The sequence below is a fragment of the Penaeus chinensis genome, chromosome 25 (assembly GCF_019202785.1).
Source record: "Penaeus chinensis breed Huanghai No. 1 chromosome 25, ASM1920278v2, whole genome shotgun sequence".
NCBI lineage: Eukaryota > Metazoa > Arthropoda > Malacostraca > Decapoda > Penaeidae > Penaeus > Penaeus chinensis.
In genome coordinates this window covers 21,738,973-21,758,972 of record NC_061843.1, presented here as the reverse complement: position 1 = coordinate 21,758,972, position 20,000 = coordinate 21,738,973, and the positions used below count along the sequence as shown (strand labels likewise).

Here is a 20,000-nt window from a genome sequence, read left to right as displayed (position 1 = left end):
GCGACCGTAAACAGCACTGTGTGTGGAAAGGCTTACTGCAACGAATGGTCATTTTGGAAAAGACGACGAAAAATCGGTCCGTCTGAAAAGGAAGGCCTTAGAAATCCCAGATACTCAAGCGCTAAGGATCCCCACGCCTCTTGAATCCCTCCTTCCACTCCCTCCCTTGCTTACCCCCCTCCCTCCACCCCCCAGGGCGCGACGACCCCCCCTCGGACGCCTGCGAGAGAGACGAGGTGCTCCTCTCCGACGGCGACTGCCACGAGCTGCTCCAACAGGGCCCGTGCGAGGAGGATGAGATCGTGCTGATGGACCGCGCCACCAGGCAGGTGAGGCCCGGGGCTTGGCTCAGCATCATCATCACCAGTATCAACATCATCACCAATATCAACATTATCATCATCGTCATCATCACCATTATCATTATCATTATTACCATCATCATTTGCACAAATGGCAAGTCCAGCGATATTTCCTGTTATTTCCATGACGGCGCATAACATTTCTATCAGTCATTCCTCCATTTCCTTTTCGTCATAATCTATGCCTTCATTTATTCAGTTATTCATTATTTTATTCACTCGTTTATTAATTAATTTATTCACTCAATTATTTACTTATATTCATTCCTTTTCCTTATTTATTCACTTATTTATTCATAAATTTACTTATTCATTCACATATTCACTCATATGTCCATTAATATATTCATTCATTTATGCATTTATTTACCCATTTATTCCTTCTCTTTCACACTCATCTCTTCGTTCACTCACTCAACTTTTTATTTATTCATTCACTCATTTATTCATTCATTCACCTATATACTAATTCATTCACTCATTCATTTCCCCACTTATTCATTCCTTACTCACTCACATTTATCACTCATCCATTCATTCATTTACCCATTCATTCCTTATTATATGTTTCACTTATTTCCTCCCCAGGGCTACTGCGGCGCGCGCCTGTGCAACCCCGACCGCGTGTTCGTGTTCGGCGACCAGCAGTGCCACGACCCCAACGAGCCGGGGATCTGCCCACGTAAGGCACTCGGGGGGAAATGGGGAGGGACTGGAGGGGGGGAGGGATTGGTGGATGGGTGGAAGAGAGGGATTGGTGGATGGGGAAAAAAGAGATGGAGAAATGATAAAAAAAATAAGTAAGTAGCTGTTGTGGGAAACGGGAGAATGAATGAAAATGAGACTAATTAATAAAAAGCATTAGATAGATGGATAAATGAAAGTTATAATAAGTATGAAATATATGAATGGATGAAAAAAATAGATGAACGGATGAAAAGCATAACTTAGATGAATAAATGAGAGAAATATTGATTACATGAATTTTAAATATCAAATACGTGAATAGATAAAAAGTGTAGTTCCTGAGAGAAGTGAGTGAAGTGAAAATGCGAAATGCTAATGATAGTGAATATAATGATGATAGCTGATTATAGATAATAATATTAATGATGCAAATACTGATGATGATGAAAATAGTTATGATGTGACAGTGATAATAGTGATTATGATGTTGAAAGAATGATAATGAAAATAATAATAATAATAATAATAATAATAATAATAATAATAATGATAATAATAATAATAATAATAATTATAATAATATTAATGTCAATATTGATATTGATAATAATAGTAATTTTCATAATGATAATAATAATAATGATAATGATAATAATAATAATAATGATAATGATAACAACAACAATGATAGTAATAAAGGATACAACTAATGCTACAACTGCTGCTACTACTGACAATAACATTAATCATTATTATTATCATCATTATAATAATGATCAAAAATAATAGTAATAATGATAATAATAATTGCAATAACGATTAGAATAATGGTGATAGTTATAATGATAAGAACAAGAATGATAATAATGAAAGCAATTTAGTTCATATTTAAAGAATGAGACTCCCCCCCTTCCTCTCTCACCTTCCCCCTTCTCCCTCCCTCTTACCCCCTCCCCCATTCCCCTCTCTCTTCCCCCTCTCCTTTTCTCCCCCATTCCTCCTACCTCTCCCTGCTTCTCTTCCTTATTTCCTCTTTAATCCCCCTCTTCCTCCTTGCCCCCCTTCCTCCTTCCCTTCCCCGTTCCTCCCCCTTTCCTTCTCCTCCCCTTGCTCATTCTTCCTCCTTCCTTCCCTTTCCCCTCTCCTATCCACCCTCCCTTCCATCCGTCCCCTTCCTTTCCTCCCTCGTTTCCCTTCCCCTTTCGCCCTTTCCTTCCTCCTTCCCCCCTTCCTTTCCCCCTCCTCCTCCCCCTTCCCTCTCCTCCTCCCCCCTCTCCCCTCCCCCTTTCTCCCCACAGCCGGCCGCCGCCTGTTCACGACCGGCTTCGGGACACCCGTGTGCGGCTGTCCGGACGGCACCTACGAGGAGGACGACGACCTCGACGACGACGTGTGCGAGCCGGTCCTCGCGCGCCTCTCCGAATGCCCCCCCGGCGAGGTCAGTGGAAGAGGCACGGCAGATGGGAAGGGGAAGGGAACGATAAATAGGGGAGGAAAAGGGAAAGATAGATAAGGGAGGGAGAGGGAAAGATAGATAGGGAAAGAAAGGGGGGAGATAGATGGGGGAGGAAGAGGGAAACTAAATGGGGCTAATGCTGATGATATCCACAAAACTAATTTACGCAATGATAAAACGAAGGGCATCTTTGGGTAATTATAAGGACGAGAATACGATTGACACGCCCCCACCCCCCAGGTGTTCTGGTTCACGAGCTTCCGGCGTCCCCCTGAGTGCGTGCCCGACCCCTGCAAGGGACTCAACCTCAAGCGCGGCCCCAGCGACCTCCCCTTCGCCCCCTCCCTGCACGACGGGAAGTGCTACCAGATCGGCTCGGTAAGGCGTCGCCTTTCTTGTTTTTTCTCTCTTCTCATTTATTATCATGGTTCATCCTTTCGTCTTTTCTCTTCCATGTCCTCTTTCCTGGTTTTTTTTTGTTTTTGTTTTTTGTTTACCTTCTCCTTCGGCTCGGCGACCTATTGCCGCCTTTGCTGATTCTCTCTTACCTCCTTTCGCTATTTTCCCCTTCTTCATTTCCTTCCTTTCGTCCACATTCCCAACATTTCTTTCACTGCCACCAGTCTCCTCCTATATTCTCCCTCCCTCTCGTCTCCTCTTTCCCATCTTTCCCCTTCTTCTTTCCGCCCACGCTCACACCCTTGCTCCCCCTCTAACCCCCTCCCCCCCTCCGCAGCGGCCGCCCTTCTGCCAGAGCGACGAACTCTACTCGCTGTCGTTCGAGCTCCTGCGCGGCGTGTGCTCGACGCTCGACGACGCCGGCTACCAGCTGCTCGACGCCGACACGCTCGACTTCCTGGCCAGCGTCTACGGATCCCCGCTGCCCCGCGACGCCCCCTCCAAGGACTCCAAGGACTCACGCACCAAGCCATCGTCCTCCTCGTCCTCCACCCGCCGCCGCCCCTCCTCGTCCTCGTCCTCGTCCCGCAAGGGCGTGAAGGCCAAGATCACGCCCGCCGGCACGACGCTGCTGGTGCCGGCGCCGCGCCCCGCCATCGGCTCCTCCGTCATGAAGGCGGCGGCCAACGTGAGCTTCCCGCCGCCCTTCATCATGGGCCAGTCGGTCGTGGCCAACCACCACGACGACGCCGACGAGGACGCCCTTGAGGACGGCCACACCATGGTGGCGCTTCTGCCCACGCACATGAACGCCTTCTCGCCGCCGCTCATCGCCGTCAACGGCTCCATCTCCGTCCTCGGCTTCCTCAGCAAGTGAGTCCGGCGCCGAGGCGGCCGCCTCCGCGCGGACGCTTTCATGTGTGTCTATTGTATATGTATATGTGTGTGTGTATATATGTATATATATATATATATATATATATATATATATATATATATATATACATATATATATATACACACACATACACATATTTATATTTATAAACATATCTATATATATATAATATGTATATATGTAGATAAATAGATAGAAGTAGATACCTATATGAGTATAGATATAGATATGGGTATGCATGTATGTGTGTGTATATGTATATACATATATATACATATATATATATATATATATATATATATATATATATATATATACACACATATATATGTATATGTGTGCATGTATGTATATAGATATATATAAAATATATATAAAATATATATATAATATATATATAATATATATATAATATATATGTATATATATATATATATATATATATATATATAATTTATATATAATATATATGTATATATATATATATATATATATATATATATATATATATGTGTGTGTGTGTGTGTCTGCATGTGTGTGTGTGTGTGTGTGTGTGTGTGTAAATTTATATTAATTAATCTAGATTGATAGATAAACAGATATATACTGTATAAATATAATATACGGATAGATAGATATATAGACATAGATATAGATATGCCTGCACATGCCATAAACCCTAAGCCTTTTAAAAGCTCATCGTTATCTAATATGAGACTAAATCGAAGATCCTTACCCCCCCCTCCTCCCCAACAGCCTGGTGCCGGGCGCGCCCCCCCTGCACCACCGCGGGCGCCGTTCCCCCCAGCCGTTCGCCTCCCCCGGCAACGTGATCGAGCCCGGCCTCTCCGCGTGCCGTGCCGGTGCCAGGCGCGACGGCAACGCCAAGTGCCGTGACACGTGAGTTGACACTGAGTAATGGAAATTGAACTGATACACTGCGTCCTGCCTCGTGCGTGTGTGTGTTTTTATCGGTCACATAATCCTCTACATGAATTAATCCTTCTCGCCTTCCTCTGCAGGGTCCTTCCCAGCCGGTACCCCCCCTCCCGCCCCCGCAGGACCGCCCCGCCCGTCCCCGCCCGGCCCTCCTGCCCCCCCGTAAGTGGCCGTCGCTCCGCTGTGCCAAGGCGACTCCTGGCGCCGTCCTGGTCGCGAGAGGGAGCGTTAGGATAGGCTGCATTTTGTTCTCTTTCCATTTGCTTTGCGTTTTTACTCTCCATCATTTTCTCTCTTTCTATTTCTTTTTTCACGTAATCAGAATTAAATTGAAGCTAAAATGACCAGAATTCAAATTAATGAGGATTCAAGTAGAATCGAATTTAATTGAAGTTAAAACAACATTATATTGAATCTAAATCCATTGGAATTTGCTCTAATTTGATCGGAACTGAACCGGAGAGCCCCAGCACTGAATCCGAACGTGTCTTTCTCGCAGGGAAGCTTCTGGAACCTGAACCGCAGCTGCTCCTCCAGCTCGCAGGGCATCGCCAACGCCATCTCCAACATCGGCCTCGGATAAGCCCGGCCTCCGAGGCTCCCGCCGGATTTTATGCCAATTCTTTTCTATTTTGTGCTTTGGTTCTCTCGTTTTTTTTTTTTTGTTTTTTGTTTTTTGTTTTTTTATTTACTTCTCTTTTCATTATTTTTTCTTGTGTTTATTTTGTTTATTTTCGTTTATGCAAATTTTATTTCCTTTTCTTCTCTCTCTCCTTTCGCCTCCGTCTCCTTGTTTTGGGCGCGGGACGTTTGTCTAGAGTCGCCGACGATCTGTTTCACCGGAACTCTTTTTCTCATTTACTCCATGTTTACAGGTGACAGATAAAATATTTAAAGGATAAAAAAAAGACAAATGTAAAATATATTTTCCTTTAAATTCGCTGTTTTTGCGCAGTAGACTATTCTAGTCAGCCATTCGGAGTTACTCGTTTTTAAGCTTGGCATTATCATTCTCTTCTCCTTATACTGAACTGCTTTGTGCCTTTCCAGTGTAACCTATCCAGTGATCACGATGGAAATGGTAATGATAGTGTTCCTAATCACCTAGGGCTTCCTAATGGCGGCTTCAAAAAGCAAAAACAACACGAAACGAAAGGAAGACAAACGTCCTGCGCAGGGGATCCAAACCTTAATACAAGTAAATTCAAATATCTGAGTCCTTTTGTCTTTAAAGTTCCGAGTAGCATAACTTCACGATTTCATTAATATTTTAGAGTTAGAGATAATTTTGTGTATACTCTAGTGTCTTAAGGGAAAGGAAGCTTGGACTGCGTTGAGACCCGCTGGTTGTTGAAGGAAGAAGACAGTGACGCAATATATATATTTTTGGGATTTTTTTTTTTTTTTTTTTACAAAGAAATAAAACAATATAATGTTCCTTATAAACTTAAGTTTATTGTTCGCCGTAGAAAATGTTTAGATAAGATCATCGATTTTCATATCATGTTTTGAAACCGAAATGCGCTTTACAAAAAAGAAATATATATATATAAAAAAATAAATATATTGACTTGCAGACCGAAACTAAGAAAAAATCAACAAAGCAGATTTATTCTCAAATATATATACATATATATTTTGTCCCATAATATCAACCCAGTGGGCGGTCTTGTCATTCAGAGAAAGAGCAGAAACCGTGATGGTGTTTTGTGATTTTCAAAATTCTTTCAATCATTACTCTTTAAACATATTTCTGCCTGTGTTACCGCGATGCATTAGAAACACAGCTCTCTCAAAATCCCGATCCTTGCTTGCGTATCCAGAAATGTACAATGTAATGCATGTGTAGATAAGCCCTGGGCATTTATTCTTTGGTGATATATACAGCACATAGTGTATATATATATATATATATATATATATATATATATATCATATATATGTATATTGTGTATATATATAAATAAATGTATACACAATATATATAATATATATATATACAATATATATACATATATATATATGCATATGTATATATACACTCATATTTATATATATTTATATATATATATATATATATATATATATATATATATATATGGTGCATGTATGTTTATCGATTAGGTGATGGTACGAAGAGGTGGCCACAAACACTTCCCAAGTCATCAATTAACAATTTATAGAAGATTTACAATAACAAGGATAATAATAATTAAGATAAGGCAACTCCTAGAGAAAATATTTATTGATGTAACAAAGTACAAAGTAGACGATGCCACGACAGGAAGGACCACCGGGGAGTTTGTGTCGACGTTCGTGATGATAGTTCTGAGGAAACCCAGACAGTGCCGAGGAAACGCCTTGCCTTCGGCTTCTGCGGAACGATGATGACAATAAAGAGAAAATGGACTTGGCGCGTTTCCTTTTACCTACGGACTGTCTAAAAGCTACATTTGCATAATTGTTTATATGCATTGCATAGATCGACATATGATACGGCTGCATAGACACGTATATTGTCCTGAAAACAGGAAGTTAGAAATGATGTAATCAGCTGTTTTGGCTCTACTTTCTAAATGAACCTTATAAAATATAAACTATTCAGCCATTATACAATATAGGCTCGCACACACACACACACACACACACACACACACACACACACACACACATATATAAATATATTTATATATATATATATATATATACATATACACACATGTGTATATATATATGTATATGTGTATATATATATATATATATATATATATATATATGTGTGTGTGTGTGTGTGTGTGTGTGTAATTCACACACACAAACACACACACTATATATATATATATATATATATATATATATATGTGTGTGTGTGTGTGTGTGTGTGTGTGTGTGTGTGTGTGTATGTATATATATATCTATATATATATATATATATATATATATATATATATATATATATATAAGTATGTGTATATACACACACATGCATACCCACACACACACACACACACACATGTATGCGTGTGTTTACATATATACATATACATATATACATATGTAAATATATATACATATAGATAGATTTATGTAGGTATAAATATATGAATAAGAAAAGAAAAAAAATGTATATACATACATATACATACAAATATACATTTAGACACTTTTTATTGGTTTCATTATTTAAAATATTAGAGCAATAAGAACTACAATTTTGTGTTTTTTTAAATATTTTTCTGTTTTCATTGTGTCCCAATAACACAATATATGGACCTTCAACTGCCTAGGACTGTGTGCATTTGGCACGCTGGCTCTTTGGTATTCAGAGGATAGGAAAAAGGTATATTTCTCAGCAGTAAAATAATAGCAATATTGCTTTATTATATCAAAAACTCTGTGAAAGTACATACTAAGTACATGAAAGGAAAATCACAAACGCAAAAGTAGACTTTCTTATGTATAGTCGAATTACCAAATGATGTGCCAGTTTTTTTGTGAAAGTTGATATCCGATCTCAAAGTACAGTATAAAAAAAAAAAAAAAAAAAAAAAAAAAAAAAAGGCATTGAGTTCAAAGATTAATGCAAATCATGAACAGATGATGAATAGCACACGTTTACATACATACTAGACTTTGAGCTTGATTCGTGTAACTTTCTCCAATATTAGCACCCCATTGCCTCATTTGTGTATACTACGAATCAACTTACCTCACTTGTCTGGCTCCTCTTCTCTATGTAATGCTTTTGTGTGCTCCATTAAACGACTTTTCCTGGAGAATCCTGTACCACATACATCACACAAGTAAGCTTTCCTCTTTATATGTACTTTCGTGTGCTTCACCAAAGTACCTTTCAGAGAAAATGCCTTGCTACATATTTCACATTTATAAGGCTTCTCTTTTGTATGTACTCTCATGTGAATCACTAGAGTAGTTTTCTGTGAGAACGTCTTACTACATACATCACATTTATAAGGTTTCTCTTTTGTGTGTACTCTCATGTGGTGAACTAGATGGTGTTTATAACAAAAAGATTTGGTGCAAACTTCACATTTAAAAGGCTTGTCTTTCGTATGAACTGCCATGTGTTTTCCTAGAGCTCTTTTTCCTGCAAAAGCTTTGTTACATACCTCACAGGGATAAGGCTTCTCTTTCATATGCACTTCGTTTGTATGTTCCTCTAGACTACTTTTGTACGAGAATGCAGCACTACATAACTTACATATATAAGGTTTTTCTTTTGTATGTACTCTAGCGTGATTCACTAAAGTACCTTTCAGAGAGAATGACTTACTACATACTTCACATTTATAAGGTTTTTCTTGTGTGTGTATCCTCATGTGAATTACTAGAGCAGTTTTCTGTGCGAATGACCTAGTACAGACATCACATCTATAAGGTTTCTCTTTTGTATGCACTCTCGTGTGACTCACAAGGGCAGTTTTCTGTGAAAATGCCTTACTACAGACATCACATTTATAAGGCTTCTCCTTTGTATGTACCCGCATATGAGTCACTAGTGTAATTTTCTGTGAGAATGCCTTACTGCAAACCTCACATCTATAAGGTTTTTCTTTCGTATGCACTCTCATATGTCGAGTTAGATGGGGTTTACGATAGAATGATTTGCTACAAACCTCACAGCTATGCGGCCTTCCTTTAGCATGTACTTTGACATGAACTGACAAACGAGCATTGCAGGAAAATTGAAGGCTGCATATGTGACAGACAAAATGTTTTTCTGTCCTATCTTCACCAATACCTTTAACTGTCGTCTCATAACTGTCTGCTGAGCTTCTGTCCTCACAATTATCCATTACAAACTGTTCTACTTTTAATGGATCTCCAACTTCACACAGTAAATTCGAGTTGCTTTTGTTAATTTCCATATCTATATAATTTGTTCGTTCTAGTTTTGGAAATTCACTTATATATACATCTCCAGCCTTTACAAAGACAGAATTATCGTCACCTATATCCTTGCTGCTTTTATCTTTTATGTAGATAGAATTGTCTTCATTTATGTCCTCATTAACTTCAGCCTTCTTATAGACAGAACTGCCTTCGCATACATCCTCTCTATTTTCATCCTTGACATAAATAGTATTGTCTCCACCTATACCCTTGCTAATTTCATCGTTTAAATCGTAAGTGCTGTCTTCTATTACATCGTCACTAATTTCAGCCTTTATATAGCTAGTATTATCTTCGCCTATACACTTGCTAATTTCATTTTTTATTTCGTGGTAGCTTTCCGCACAAAAGTCTTCAATGTTCTCTTCCTTAACAGCAATGAATTCAAGTGCGCTGTCGTTTACTTCGGTTTCCAAACCCGAGTCATCCATGATGGCTGTCGAACTCATCCACGCACTAATCAGACGTGTCCCTGACGAAGAACAACAGTGATAGTTGAGGACTCTGCTACAGCATGCAAATAATTATGATGTATGTGTAAATCTGCTTTTAAAGGATTATTGTCAACATCTAAGGTCATTAGCGGCGCATTCAAAATATAGCGACAGGGTGGGACTTGGGGGCTAAGTCCCCATTTAAGGAAGTGTTTTGGTTTGTGGATTTCCGGAATGGTCAACGGTCAAACATCAAAGGTCACACAGCATTATGACAAAGTATCGTGGCGAAAAGAATAAAAATTAGTTACCGATTAGGATAGGTGGACAGAAGAAGGGATAAAGAAAAGAAGGAAAAGGAAATGAGGAGAAAAGACCATGTCAATTTAGATGAGGCGAGGGCTAAGGTCCTTCAACCATGAAAAGTTGTTTAACAGGCACGTTTCTATATATATTCTACCTCTTTGTTGCCCTTACCCTGCAGTCACTTTTAAATACATTTTTGTACAAACTACAAGATGTTCCTTCGTTAGTTGAACTTAACTGACTATTGTGATTGTGAAACTAGTGTTCCCTACATCTTAATTTCACTCTAAATCGTGTTTCTTACAAAAGAACCGTGAAGGATTCCTTGTCTCAAACCATATAATGAATGGACATTAGAATCTTTTAACATTTCATTATCAGCATATGAACTGCTCCATTTAATTTCTTTAGCTTTGTACCTCATTGGCAACACTATATCCCTAGTTTAGTACCCAGCTTCCTTCAGTCCAATAATTTTTTGCAATTGTTTCTGGCATTATTGTTTCCCCGCAACTCATAATGAAGCCAGCAAACCTTTAAAAAAATCACGCACGGCAGACGGAAAACTCTGCACAAGAGGGGAGAAAAAGTTGATGTCCTTTATTTGTCACGCTCAAATTGGATCTAATTAATATTTATTTTACTTCCTAGGGTAATTTTTCCTAAAGATCTGGCTGTTAACAGATGCTGCCTCAGTTGTTGCAGAGGCAGTGGGACAAGCATTTAGGGCAGTGGTTCTTAAACCTGGGGGCTCAGCTCTAATATATATGTGACTAATTCATACACAATAAATATACTAAGAACATATTTATGTTTTCCTTAAAAATCTGTTGGGGAATTTTATTCATAGATACATGTGGGAATAGAGGGAAGGACCAATTCCTCAAAGGACGTGGTAGTAAAAGGGTTAGGAGCCAGTGACTTAGGGTTTATCACTTCAGTGCAAAATGAGACCCCAAGCTCAACTACAGAGTTCTCCCCTTCTGGCTTTTGGAAGGAAGCACGAGTTCCCAGAGGTCTATTTGTTGCCCGAGTCTGCAGAATGGTTGGTAGACCATCTGAAATCACTGAAGAACGCATGGGCTGTTAACAGTCGGAATGGTATGATAGCAAGTATTATGTATTAAGGTAAGCAATGGTATGATAGCAAGTATTTAGATCTTTGTTTGAAATAATCACATCAAAGGAAAAAAATAAAATATAGGACAACTTGCTCGAGACTGCATGTTATTATGGACTGCCTCAATTAAGAGGCAAGTATGTACAGGGTGATACTAGAAAGAGGCTCTGGACAACCCAAGGTGCTCGACAAGATGCATATCCAGTTGGCCCCAAGGAAGGAGCTCAATGATGTGGCAGACCCATATTGACCGGTTGACTCGAGTTAGTGTTACCGAGCAAAACCCATCAAATAAGACTGGTGCACGGAGTGGCGGAGGCAGCAATAGTTCCTGCTGCCACGGACCAAGTGGCGCCAAGGCTTTTGTGAGGCTGAACATACGTCGGGTTAGCGTGTACTGTGAAATTTATACCGTATCATTATGTTCAATAAAATGGTAAAAACATCCTTGCACACACACTCACACTCACACTCACACTCACACTCACACTCACACTCACACTCACACTCACACTCACACTCACACTCACACTCACACTCACTCACTCACTCACTCACTCACTCACTCTCTCTCTCACACACACACACACACACACACACACACACACACACACACACACACACACACACACACACACACACACACACACACACATACAGTGATAGGTATCGATACACAGAATTGTCTAAGACGATACCGATGCATCGATACTTGAAATATGACTAAAGCGATTCCGATGCATCGCTTCTTCGTAGAGTCAAAGATACCGATTCCAATACACGTGTCGCCGGTACTTTATTGTAAGGAAATATCCAAACTGATATGTAAATATTTGAATTGGATGTTTGATGCACTGCAAACAATGATTGCATCAGAAAAGTGTTTTTCAAAATCATGCGTATATAAAGACTTCTACACCACAATAACAACAGTTACACTTGCAAGTGACTATGTATAAATTAAGAGTATCAGAACGCCGTTCTCTTATGACCAAGGAAAAGAGGAATTAGACCCTCCCTTTTCCACACTTATTGAGCGCCTCTGTCGATATACCCGGCGAGAGAAGGAGATAAAAAGACACAGACACACATACAAATAGATAGACAGATAGATAACAATTTCACCTACACCTAGGCATATATACTGTAAACAGACATGTGCTGACAAACAGAGGGAACACAAAAATTGCTTATATGATATATAAAAGCAGAGAGCGAGATGAAACTCCCATTCCATCAGAATGAACGAGACCTCACACAGTTCCGAGAGTCGGTTCTTAGAAACGCCAAGACTTTTGGAATAATAAAAGCGAGAACCATGATCAGATTTTAGAATAAGATAATGGGCATTCTGAGTGACCGGAATAAATTAAACATACAGTTTCGTAACGCATCACCATGTTTTGACGTCGTATATACACACACACACACACACACACACACACACACACACACACACACACACACACACACACACACACACACACACTGACAAAGCATCTATTTATTCACTGTAGCCTCACTGCGGTTTTGTGTCCAGCTAATGTTCTATAATGAAGAATATAGTGTAGCATATTTCTGTTTATTGAAACTGTTTGGTTTTGGCAAAAAGAAAATAAAAAAATGATCACTCCATTAGTTCCATTAGCCACTACTAGATGGTGCAGCTATGACAAGTATTTACTAAGGTTTCAGCGATTTTGCAGATTATTATTTGATTTAGCTGCCACACAGAGATGCTGAAAGCATGAAGCGTTTTCGAGTTTGCAACTATAACTGCTACTTGCTGTGTTGAAAGAAGGGGGAAATGCCGCCTCGCTTTCAGGTGCTGCCATTCCGATAAGCCAACAACTCCAGGAAATCGCTTTTGAAAATCATCCAACTAACAAGTCAACGATAACTAATATTACATGTTTTATCATCACTTATTTATAAGAAATCGAAAGATCAAACTGCTTACATAGTTTCTAAAAACAGATAAATAATATCATTAATCATAATATATTTGCTCACATTCATGTTCACAACAAATGAAATTCTTAACATACCAGCAACTTGAGAAGTTTTCTCTGGATGTAAAATTTCTATTTACTGTTGCAGAACCCACAGCTGCTACTCCGTGTTGAAGAAGCCGTTTGAACCCATGCAACTGCAAATGAGAAATATTGTTTTTTGTGGAGTGTGCACTATCTTTTACATTCTAAACACAGTTTGTAATGTGTGTGATATTCTAAGAATGACTATAAAGTATTTTTCCTAAATCAAATCATGCAAAATGAATCAATAACAGTATAGATTAGTAACTTTGTATACTACACATAAGATATACAAAGATACAGAGCTAAAGCCTGTCCAGCCTCTCTCTCTCTCTCTCTCTCTCTCTCTCTCTATATATATATATATATATATATACACACACACACATATGTATGTGTGTGGGAATGAGTGTGTGTGTGTGTGTGTGTGTGTGTGTGTGTGTGTGTGTGTGTGCGTGTGTGTGTGTGTGTGTGTGTGTGTGTGTGTGTGTGTGTGTGTGTGTGCGTGCGTGTGTGTGTGTGTGTGTGTGTGATATATAAATATATATGTATAAAAAAATATATATATATGTATATATACATATATGTGTGTGTGTGTGTGTGTGTGTGTGTGTGTGATTGATTGATTAATTGATTGATCAAGTGTGTCTGTGTACAATATATACAAATATAGAAGTATAATATATATATATACATATATATATATACATATATGTGTGTGTGTGTGTGTGTGTGTGTGTGTGTGTGTGTGTGTGTGTGTGTGCGTGCGTGCGTGCGTGCGTGCGTGCGTGCGTGCGTGCGTACGTGCGTGATTGATTGATTGGATTGACTGAGTGTGTGTGTTTGTGATACAATCATAAAAATGCAAATCCAATATTTGCGTATCAGTTTGGATATTTCCTTACAATAAAGTACCGGCGACACGTGTATTGGAATCGGTATCTTTGACTCTACGAAGAAGCGATGCATCGGAATCGCGTTAGTCATATTTCAAGTATCGATGCATCGGTATCGTCTTAGACAATTCTGTGTATCACTGTGTGTGTGTGTTTACGTACATATATATATATATATATATATATATTTATATATTTATATATATACATCCATATGCATATATATACATACATATACAGATATACATATATATACATATATATAATGTATACACACATATATAATGTATGTATATATTTACATAGATATGTATAGATATGTATAGATATGTATATATATATGTATATATATTTATAGATATGTATATATATGTATATATATTTATATATATGTATATACATTTATATATATATATGTATATATGTATATATATTTATATATGTATATATGTATATATATTTATATATATATATATACATTTATATATGTGTATATATATGTATATGTATATATACACATGTATATATAAACATATAAATATAAATAAATATTTATATTTATACATATATGAAACAAATATGTATGCTTATACATAAATAAATATATATGGATCTATAATTAAATAAACAAATATATATCTACATCTATATATGTATGCTTATACATAAATAAATATATATGGATCTATAATTAAATAAACAAATATATATCTACATCTATATATGTATATATAGGTATATATATATATAGGTATATATATTTGTATGTATATATATATACATCCACACGTTTGTTTGTTCAACAGCCATTCATTCCAATGCAGGACACAGGCCCCTCTTATTCACTACTGAGCGGTTATTTGCCACTCTCACCCTTGCCTGACTGGATGCCCTCCCTAATCAATCATGTTTCGGCGCGCTAACACTTGTGCCACGGCGGCGAATTCCCCCACCTGCATTTGACTTCTCACGGCGATATGCCGTTTTCTCGCCGTGAGACCGGGCTCAAGCCAGCAGTCGGAGCGCAGGCCTTTTTACGAGCGCCGCGACGGGAACCGAACTCGGAACTAGAACGCCCAGGGTACCCGGACCGTTTACACGCTACCACTGGTGCTCCTGTAAACTATGACCCGCCTTGCATTCTAGGAAGGCAGCCGCTGTGGTCTGAAAACTCCTTCCTAGGTGTAAGGCCGCCGTCATCGTCCCGGCTCATGACACCTATTCAGTGCCGGCATAGTGTAGGGAATTAGAACAAATACTTTCCTCTATAAGTTGGTATATTCAAGAGTTGTACAGAAACGTCGAGCTTCCACGGAAGGCTATCAACTGTCAAGCTGCTCGCAAACAACCAAGGCAGCGCTGCCCTAACAGACAGGTTAAAGCTCAGCCAACAACCACTTGGCAACATGGACTGGCCAGAATTAGAATCAAAGACAAAAAACCTGCCAATCCAAATAGAAGAGCACAACTATGGCAATGCTTTGGGCAAACAAAAATAACTGTCCTCAAAGTACAGGAACACAAAAATGCCTTTTGCATAGTTGCTAACGATGAAACAATCAAAAAACTAATGTCCAGAGAATGCAAGTCGAATTTTCCTTAAACAACAATTTGAGATCCAAGACCCGCCTGAATATGATGCCACGAGGACAATTGTTATAAGGCACATCGACAAGCAAATCACCGAATTCAATGACGATGAAATTAAAGAGAGCGAAGAGAAAGATAACCCATGGGCTAAGGTAGAACACGTGATCAAACTACCAAATACATCTCCTATCATGAAAATAAGATTTGAAACCACCCAAATGGCAAAAAAAAAAAAAAAAAAAAAAAAAAGCCTGGGAATGTGTAATTTTGATTCTCTTCCAAGCTATGCCCCCTAGATTCATCGAAAGAAACATTATCAATCTTATCCCTGCTCTAGAAGCTACAAATATGACCATCTAAGTAAAGATTGCAAACAACCGCAGACCTACAATGCTTGCTCAGAATGTGCCTCAAGAGAACATACGTACAAAAAATGCCTAAACTGCAACAGTGATCACCCAACTTTGGCCGCAAAATGCCCGAAAAAAGAGACCATAATAAAGAACGAAAGAGCAGCGGCAGAGAGAAGCAGGCCTCCCGCCAAACAACCAAACAGGGGCAACAGCGATGACGACCAAACGCACTGAAACGACAAGAGAAGGACCAACTAGTCTAAACAAGGAAGCGATACTCAGCTCTCTCCCGCCAAATGCGGCTGTTTGCATAATGGGTGCCATATTGTACGCATGCACACAAGAAGCCAGAGAACCAGGTAGTTTCCAGAAAACAATCGATTAGATGTACTCTCTTAACAACCTACCTAAGGTCAGATTCCCAGATCGAGTACATGCAACAGAAACACTTGGTGTACTAATAAATGCAAGGAATAATGTACAATGACCACAAAGGGAATAACAAGAGAAACAGAGAAACTGCACCGACACAAGAAACAAGGACGAAAAAAGTTTGCATCAAAATAAAACACCCACCAATGTGAGACCGACAGTGTACTGCCTGTCGCCTCCAGTCAACCACCACGAACAACAGAAACAAAATCAAGAACCACTACAACAGAGACCAGTCTTTGCACGAGGGAAGGCGAGAGATAAGACTGAGAGCAAGAAAAGACAGTATAGGCTATATCCCCAGACGACCAACGCACACTGACATTTTAAACTTATTCCGACAAACATCATCAAATACACATACGTCCATAAGGATATCACCGGCGATAAATTAATCTGAACGTGAACAACTGAAACATTGACCTCACAGCCTTTAGAATTCAGCACATCAGTAATCAACAGAATTGTAAGTGGTCCGAGAGAAGAACTTACAGCCAGGAAATCCTCCACAGACGCAGATATAATATAACAAATATAAAATAATGTTCTATACTGGCTTACGAGGAAGCACGAACTCTCGAACATGTATTTAACAGAAGACCCTGACATAATACTAATCCACTCATTGTCTACAAAACGGAGAAATTATTAAAATGTTTGGTTACAATGTCTACAAACGGAACATTCGAAATGAAGGTGACGCTGGTGTCGCTATTGCCATTAAGAGATATATTAAACACAGGCTTATATGCCGCCGTGACGACCCCTGTTCCCGTACCCGGATTTAATGAAGATAATGAGGAGAAATACTCCGGCTTACATCATCGCCGATCTGAATGCCCGACATCGCTCGCTCGGCCATAGTAGCAATAATCATATGGGCAGTGCGCTGGTAAACCTAATCCATCGGGATCACTCACATTGGTCCAGATTTTGACACTTACGCAAGGGCAAGAGGGAAAGGCCGCCCAGACAGCATATATGGTAACAATAATATACATATGAACTTTGCCATACAACAAGGACCTTAAACTACATCTGATCATATGCCTATTGTTTTCACCCTGGCAGTATCACCAAGCATGATCCCGCAAACAGAAATTATAAAAGAGCAGACTGGGATTTCTTCAAGAGGGAAACAGAGCAATGTATGAACGAGCCCACAGAAGGACGCACAGTTGATAAAAGTTACATAGACTCCAAAATTAATAACTGGTATAAAACTTTTGAAAAAGCAATGAATAGAGCAATCCCTAAGAAAAAATACACAACACTGCCTCCGGCCTTAACAAGCGAACGTCTTAAATTGCTACAATGGAGATGCAAAACCATTTTAGAGATTACAGAACATGTCGGATGGACACCACTCCGTCGCAGCCAATACAAGCAACTACAGGATATGAAGGAAGAAAGCAAAATATTATCCACTAACCACTGGAAAAAACTGATACAGGAAACTGAGATCAAGTACAATGATCCTAATGAATTCTGGAAAAAATAAGACGTCTTAAGGGATGCAGCCGAGAAGAAACACCTCATATACTAAACTCCAGCAATGGAAATTTAATAGAGGACCTGTTATCTCTCAGATAACAGGGACAGACTTCTCCTATACAGCGAAGCACGTGCACATAGACGACGATAACAACCCTCTCACCAGAACTATAACAACGGGAGACATCAAATCTATACTAAACAATTTTAAGGACAAAGCCCCCACCTAAGCAGCGTGCGAAAGGACAGTGGTGCTGCATCTCCAGGATGTTGCCATCACAGAATTAAAGAATATATTTAACTGGACTCTTTCAATGGGCTATTTCCCAACCAAATTTTGAAATGTTGTAATTGAATTAATACCAAAGGCAGGAAAGGACTCCAGGAAAGTTGAAAAAACAGATTATTATCATTCCTAAAAATACCTGGCAGAATAAAAGTATACATGGAAAACAGTGATTCCTTCAACTCTAATCAGTACGGCTTCCGGAAAGGAAGAGGCACACAGCAAGCCATAACTTTGCAACTTTCTAGAAGACCGCATTGCAACGATAATAATCGGAAATGAAACAGGACCACAGTTCCCTTTGCTGAGTGGAGTGCCTCAAGGGCCAATACTGAGCCCAACTTTATTCATCTTCTACACAGCGAACACTGCAAGGCCGAGGAACAACTGCACAGACGTAAGCTTTGCAGATGACAACACCCAGATCATAATATACCCACAAAGTTCTAAGGACGTTTTAGCAACAATGACAGCAAATTAAATAGGAAGAGTAATTTAATTCGAAAAAAAAATGGAAAATCAATACCAACAACAAACAAATTTCAACTACTTTCTATCTCAGCAACAAAACCGAGAAATATAATTGTCGACCATGAAAGAATACCTTTTAAAAATAAGGTAACAATACTTGGCATGGAATTTTGGACTCGAGAAGTATCTACGCACATGAAGAGATTAGCAACGGCTAAATGCCAGTATACAAAACCAAAACGATTCAGGAAAATGAACTCATAAACTTCACTTCTACAAAACCCTTATCAGACCCACCAAGGAATACCTAGCTATTCCCCTGTGCATATCGTCCAAAACAAACTTAATCAAGATGCAGCAATTCCAAAACAGTGATACGAACAGCAACAAGGAGAAACTAGGAGGATAATCTGCTATCAATAGTAGACCTCCACACCTAATACAAGTTGGAGCCAGTAAACACCAGACTCTACACCCTAACAAGAAAAGTCTGGGAAAAACTAATGGTCCTGGACGAAGAGCAACCCAACGGCTACTGGTGGCGGAGAATATCGCTATACATCGAAAGCGGAGAGCCGATCCCAGACTACGCAGGAGCCGCCTAGCAACCAGTTTGCCATCAGTTCAAAGAGAGCTACTTGTAACCGTAAATGTACTTTAATATCAACTTGGAAATAACCGAGTCATAAAGCAATATAAATAAAGTAGACAGAAATGAGCAGCAAGTAGGTTTGCCCTGCTACTTTCAGTATCTCTCTTTCCTTCCTTTTCCAACTTTCCCTCCGAACTTTGGCTATCTAGCTAGAAAAAAAAAAAAAAAATCGGGACCACGAGGGTCGGAGTCCTCTCCTCTAACCACTGGACCATCGCGGCTGTCGTGTGTGTGTGTGTGTGTGTGTGTGTGTGTGTGTGTGTGTGTGTGTGTGT

At 39.2% G+C, this 20,000-nt stretch overlaps 2 protein-coding genes across 2 annotated transcripts in view; one reads left to right on the top strand and one right to left on the bottom strand.

Annotated features, from left to right (window-relative positions):
- Nucleotides 1–6,626, top strand: part of LOC125038718 — a 19,721-nt gene extending 13,095 nt beyond the window's left edge. The window contains exons 5-12 of the mRNA XM_047632289.1: nt 196–329; nt 951–1,044; nt 2,348–2,487; nt 2,746–2,883; nt 3,242–3,777; nt 4,559–4,702; nt 4,825–4,903; nt 5,241–6,626. Of these exons, the coding sequence (XP_047488245.1) occupies nt 196–329; nt 951–1,044; nt 2,348–2,487; nt 2,746–2,883; nt 3,242–3,777; nt 4,559–4,702; nt 4,825–4,903; nt 5,241–5,324 (1,349 nt within the window). The 3' untranslated portion in view covers nt 5,325–6,626. The remainder of the gene's footprint in view (nt 1–195; nt 330–950; nt 1,045–2,347; nt 2,488–2,745; nt 2,884–3,241; nt 3,778–4,558; nt 4,703–4,824; nt 4,904–5,240) is intronic.
- Nucleotides 6,627–6,814: 188 nt separating this feature from the next.
- Nucleotides 6,815–20,000, bottom strand: part of LOC125038717 (zinc finger protein OZF-like) — a 14,582-nt gene continuing 1,396 nt past the window's right edge. Inside the window, exons 2-3 of the mRNA XM_047632288.1 lie at nt 8,451–10,127; nt 6,815–7,262 (exon numbers count right to left, since the gene is read on the bottom strand). Of these exons, the coding sequence (XP_047488244.1) occupies nt 8,452–10,104 (1,653 nt within the window). The 5' untranslated portion in view covers nt 10,105–10,127 and the 3' untranslated portion in view covers nt 6,815–7,262; nt 8,451. The remainder of the gene's footprint in view (nt 7,263–8,450; nt 10,128–20,000) is intronic.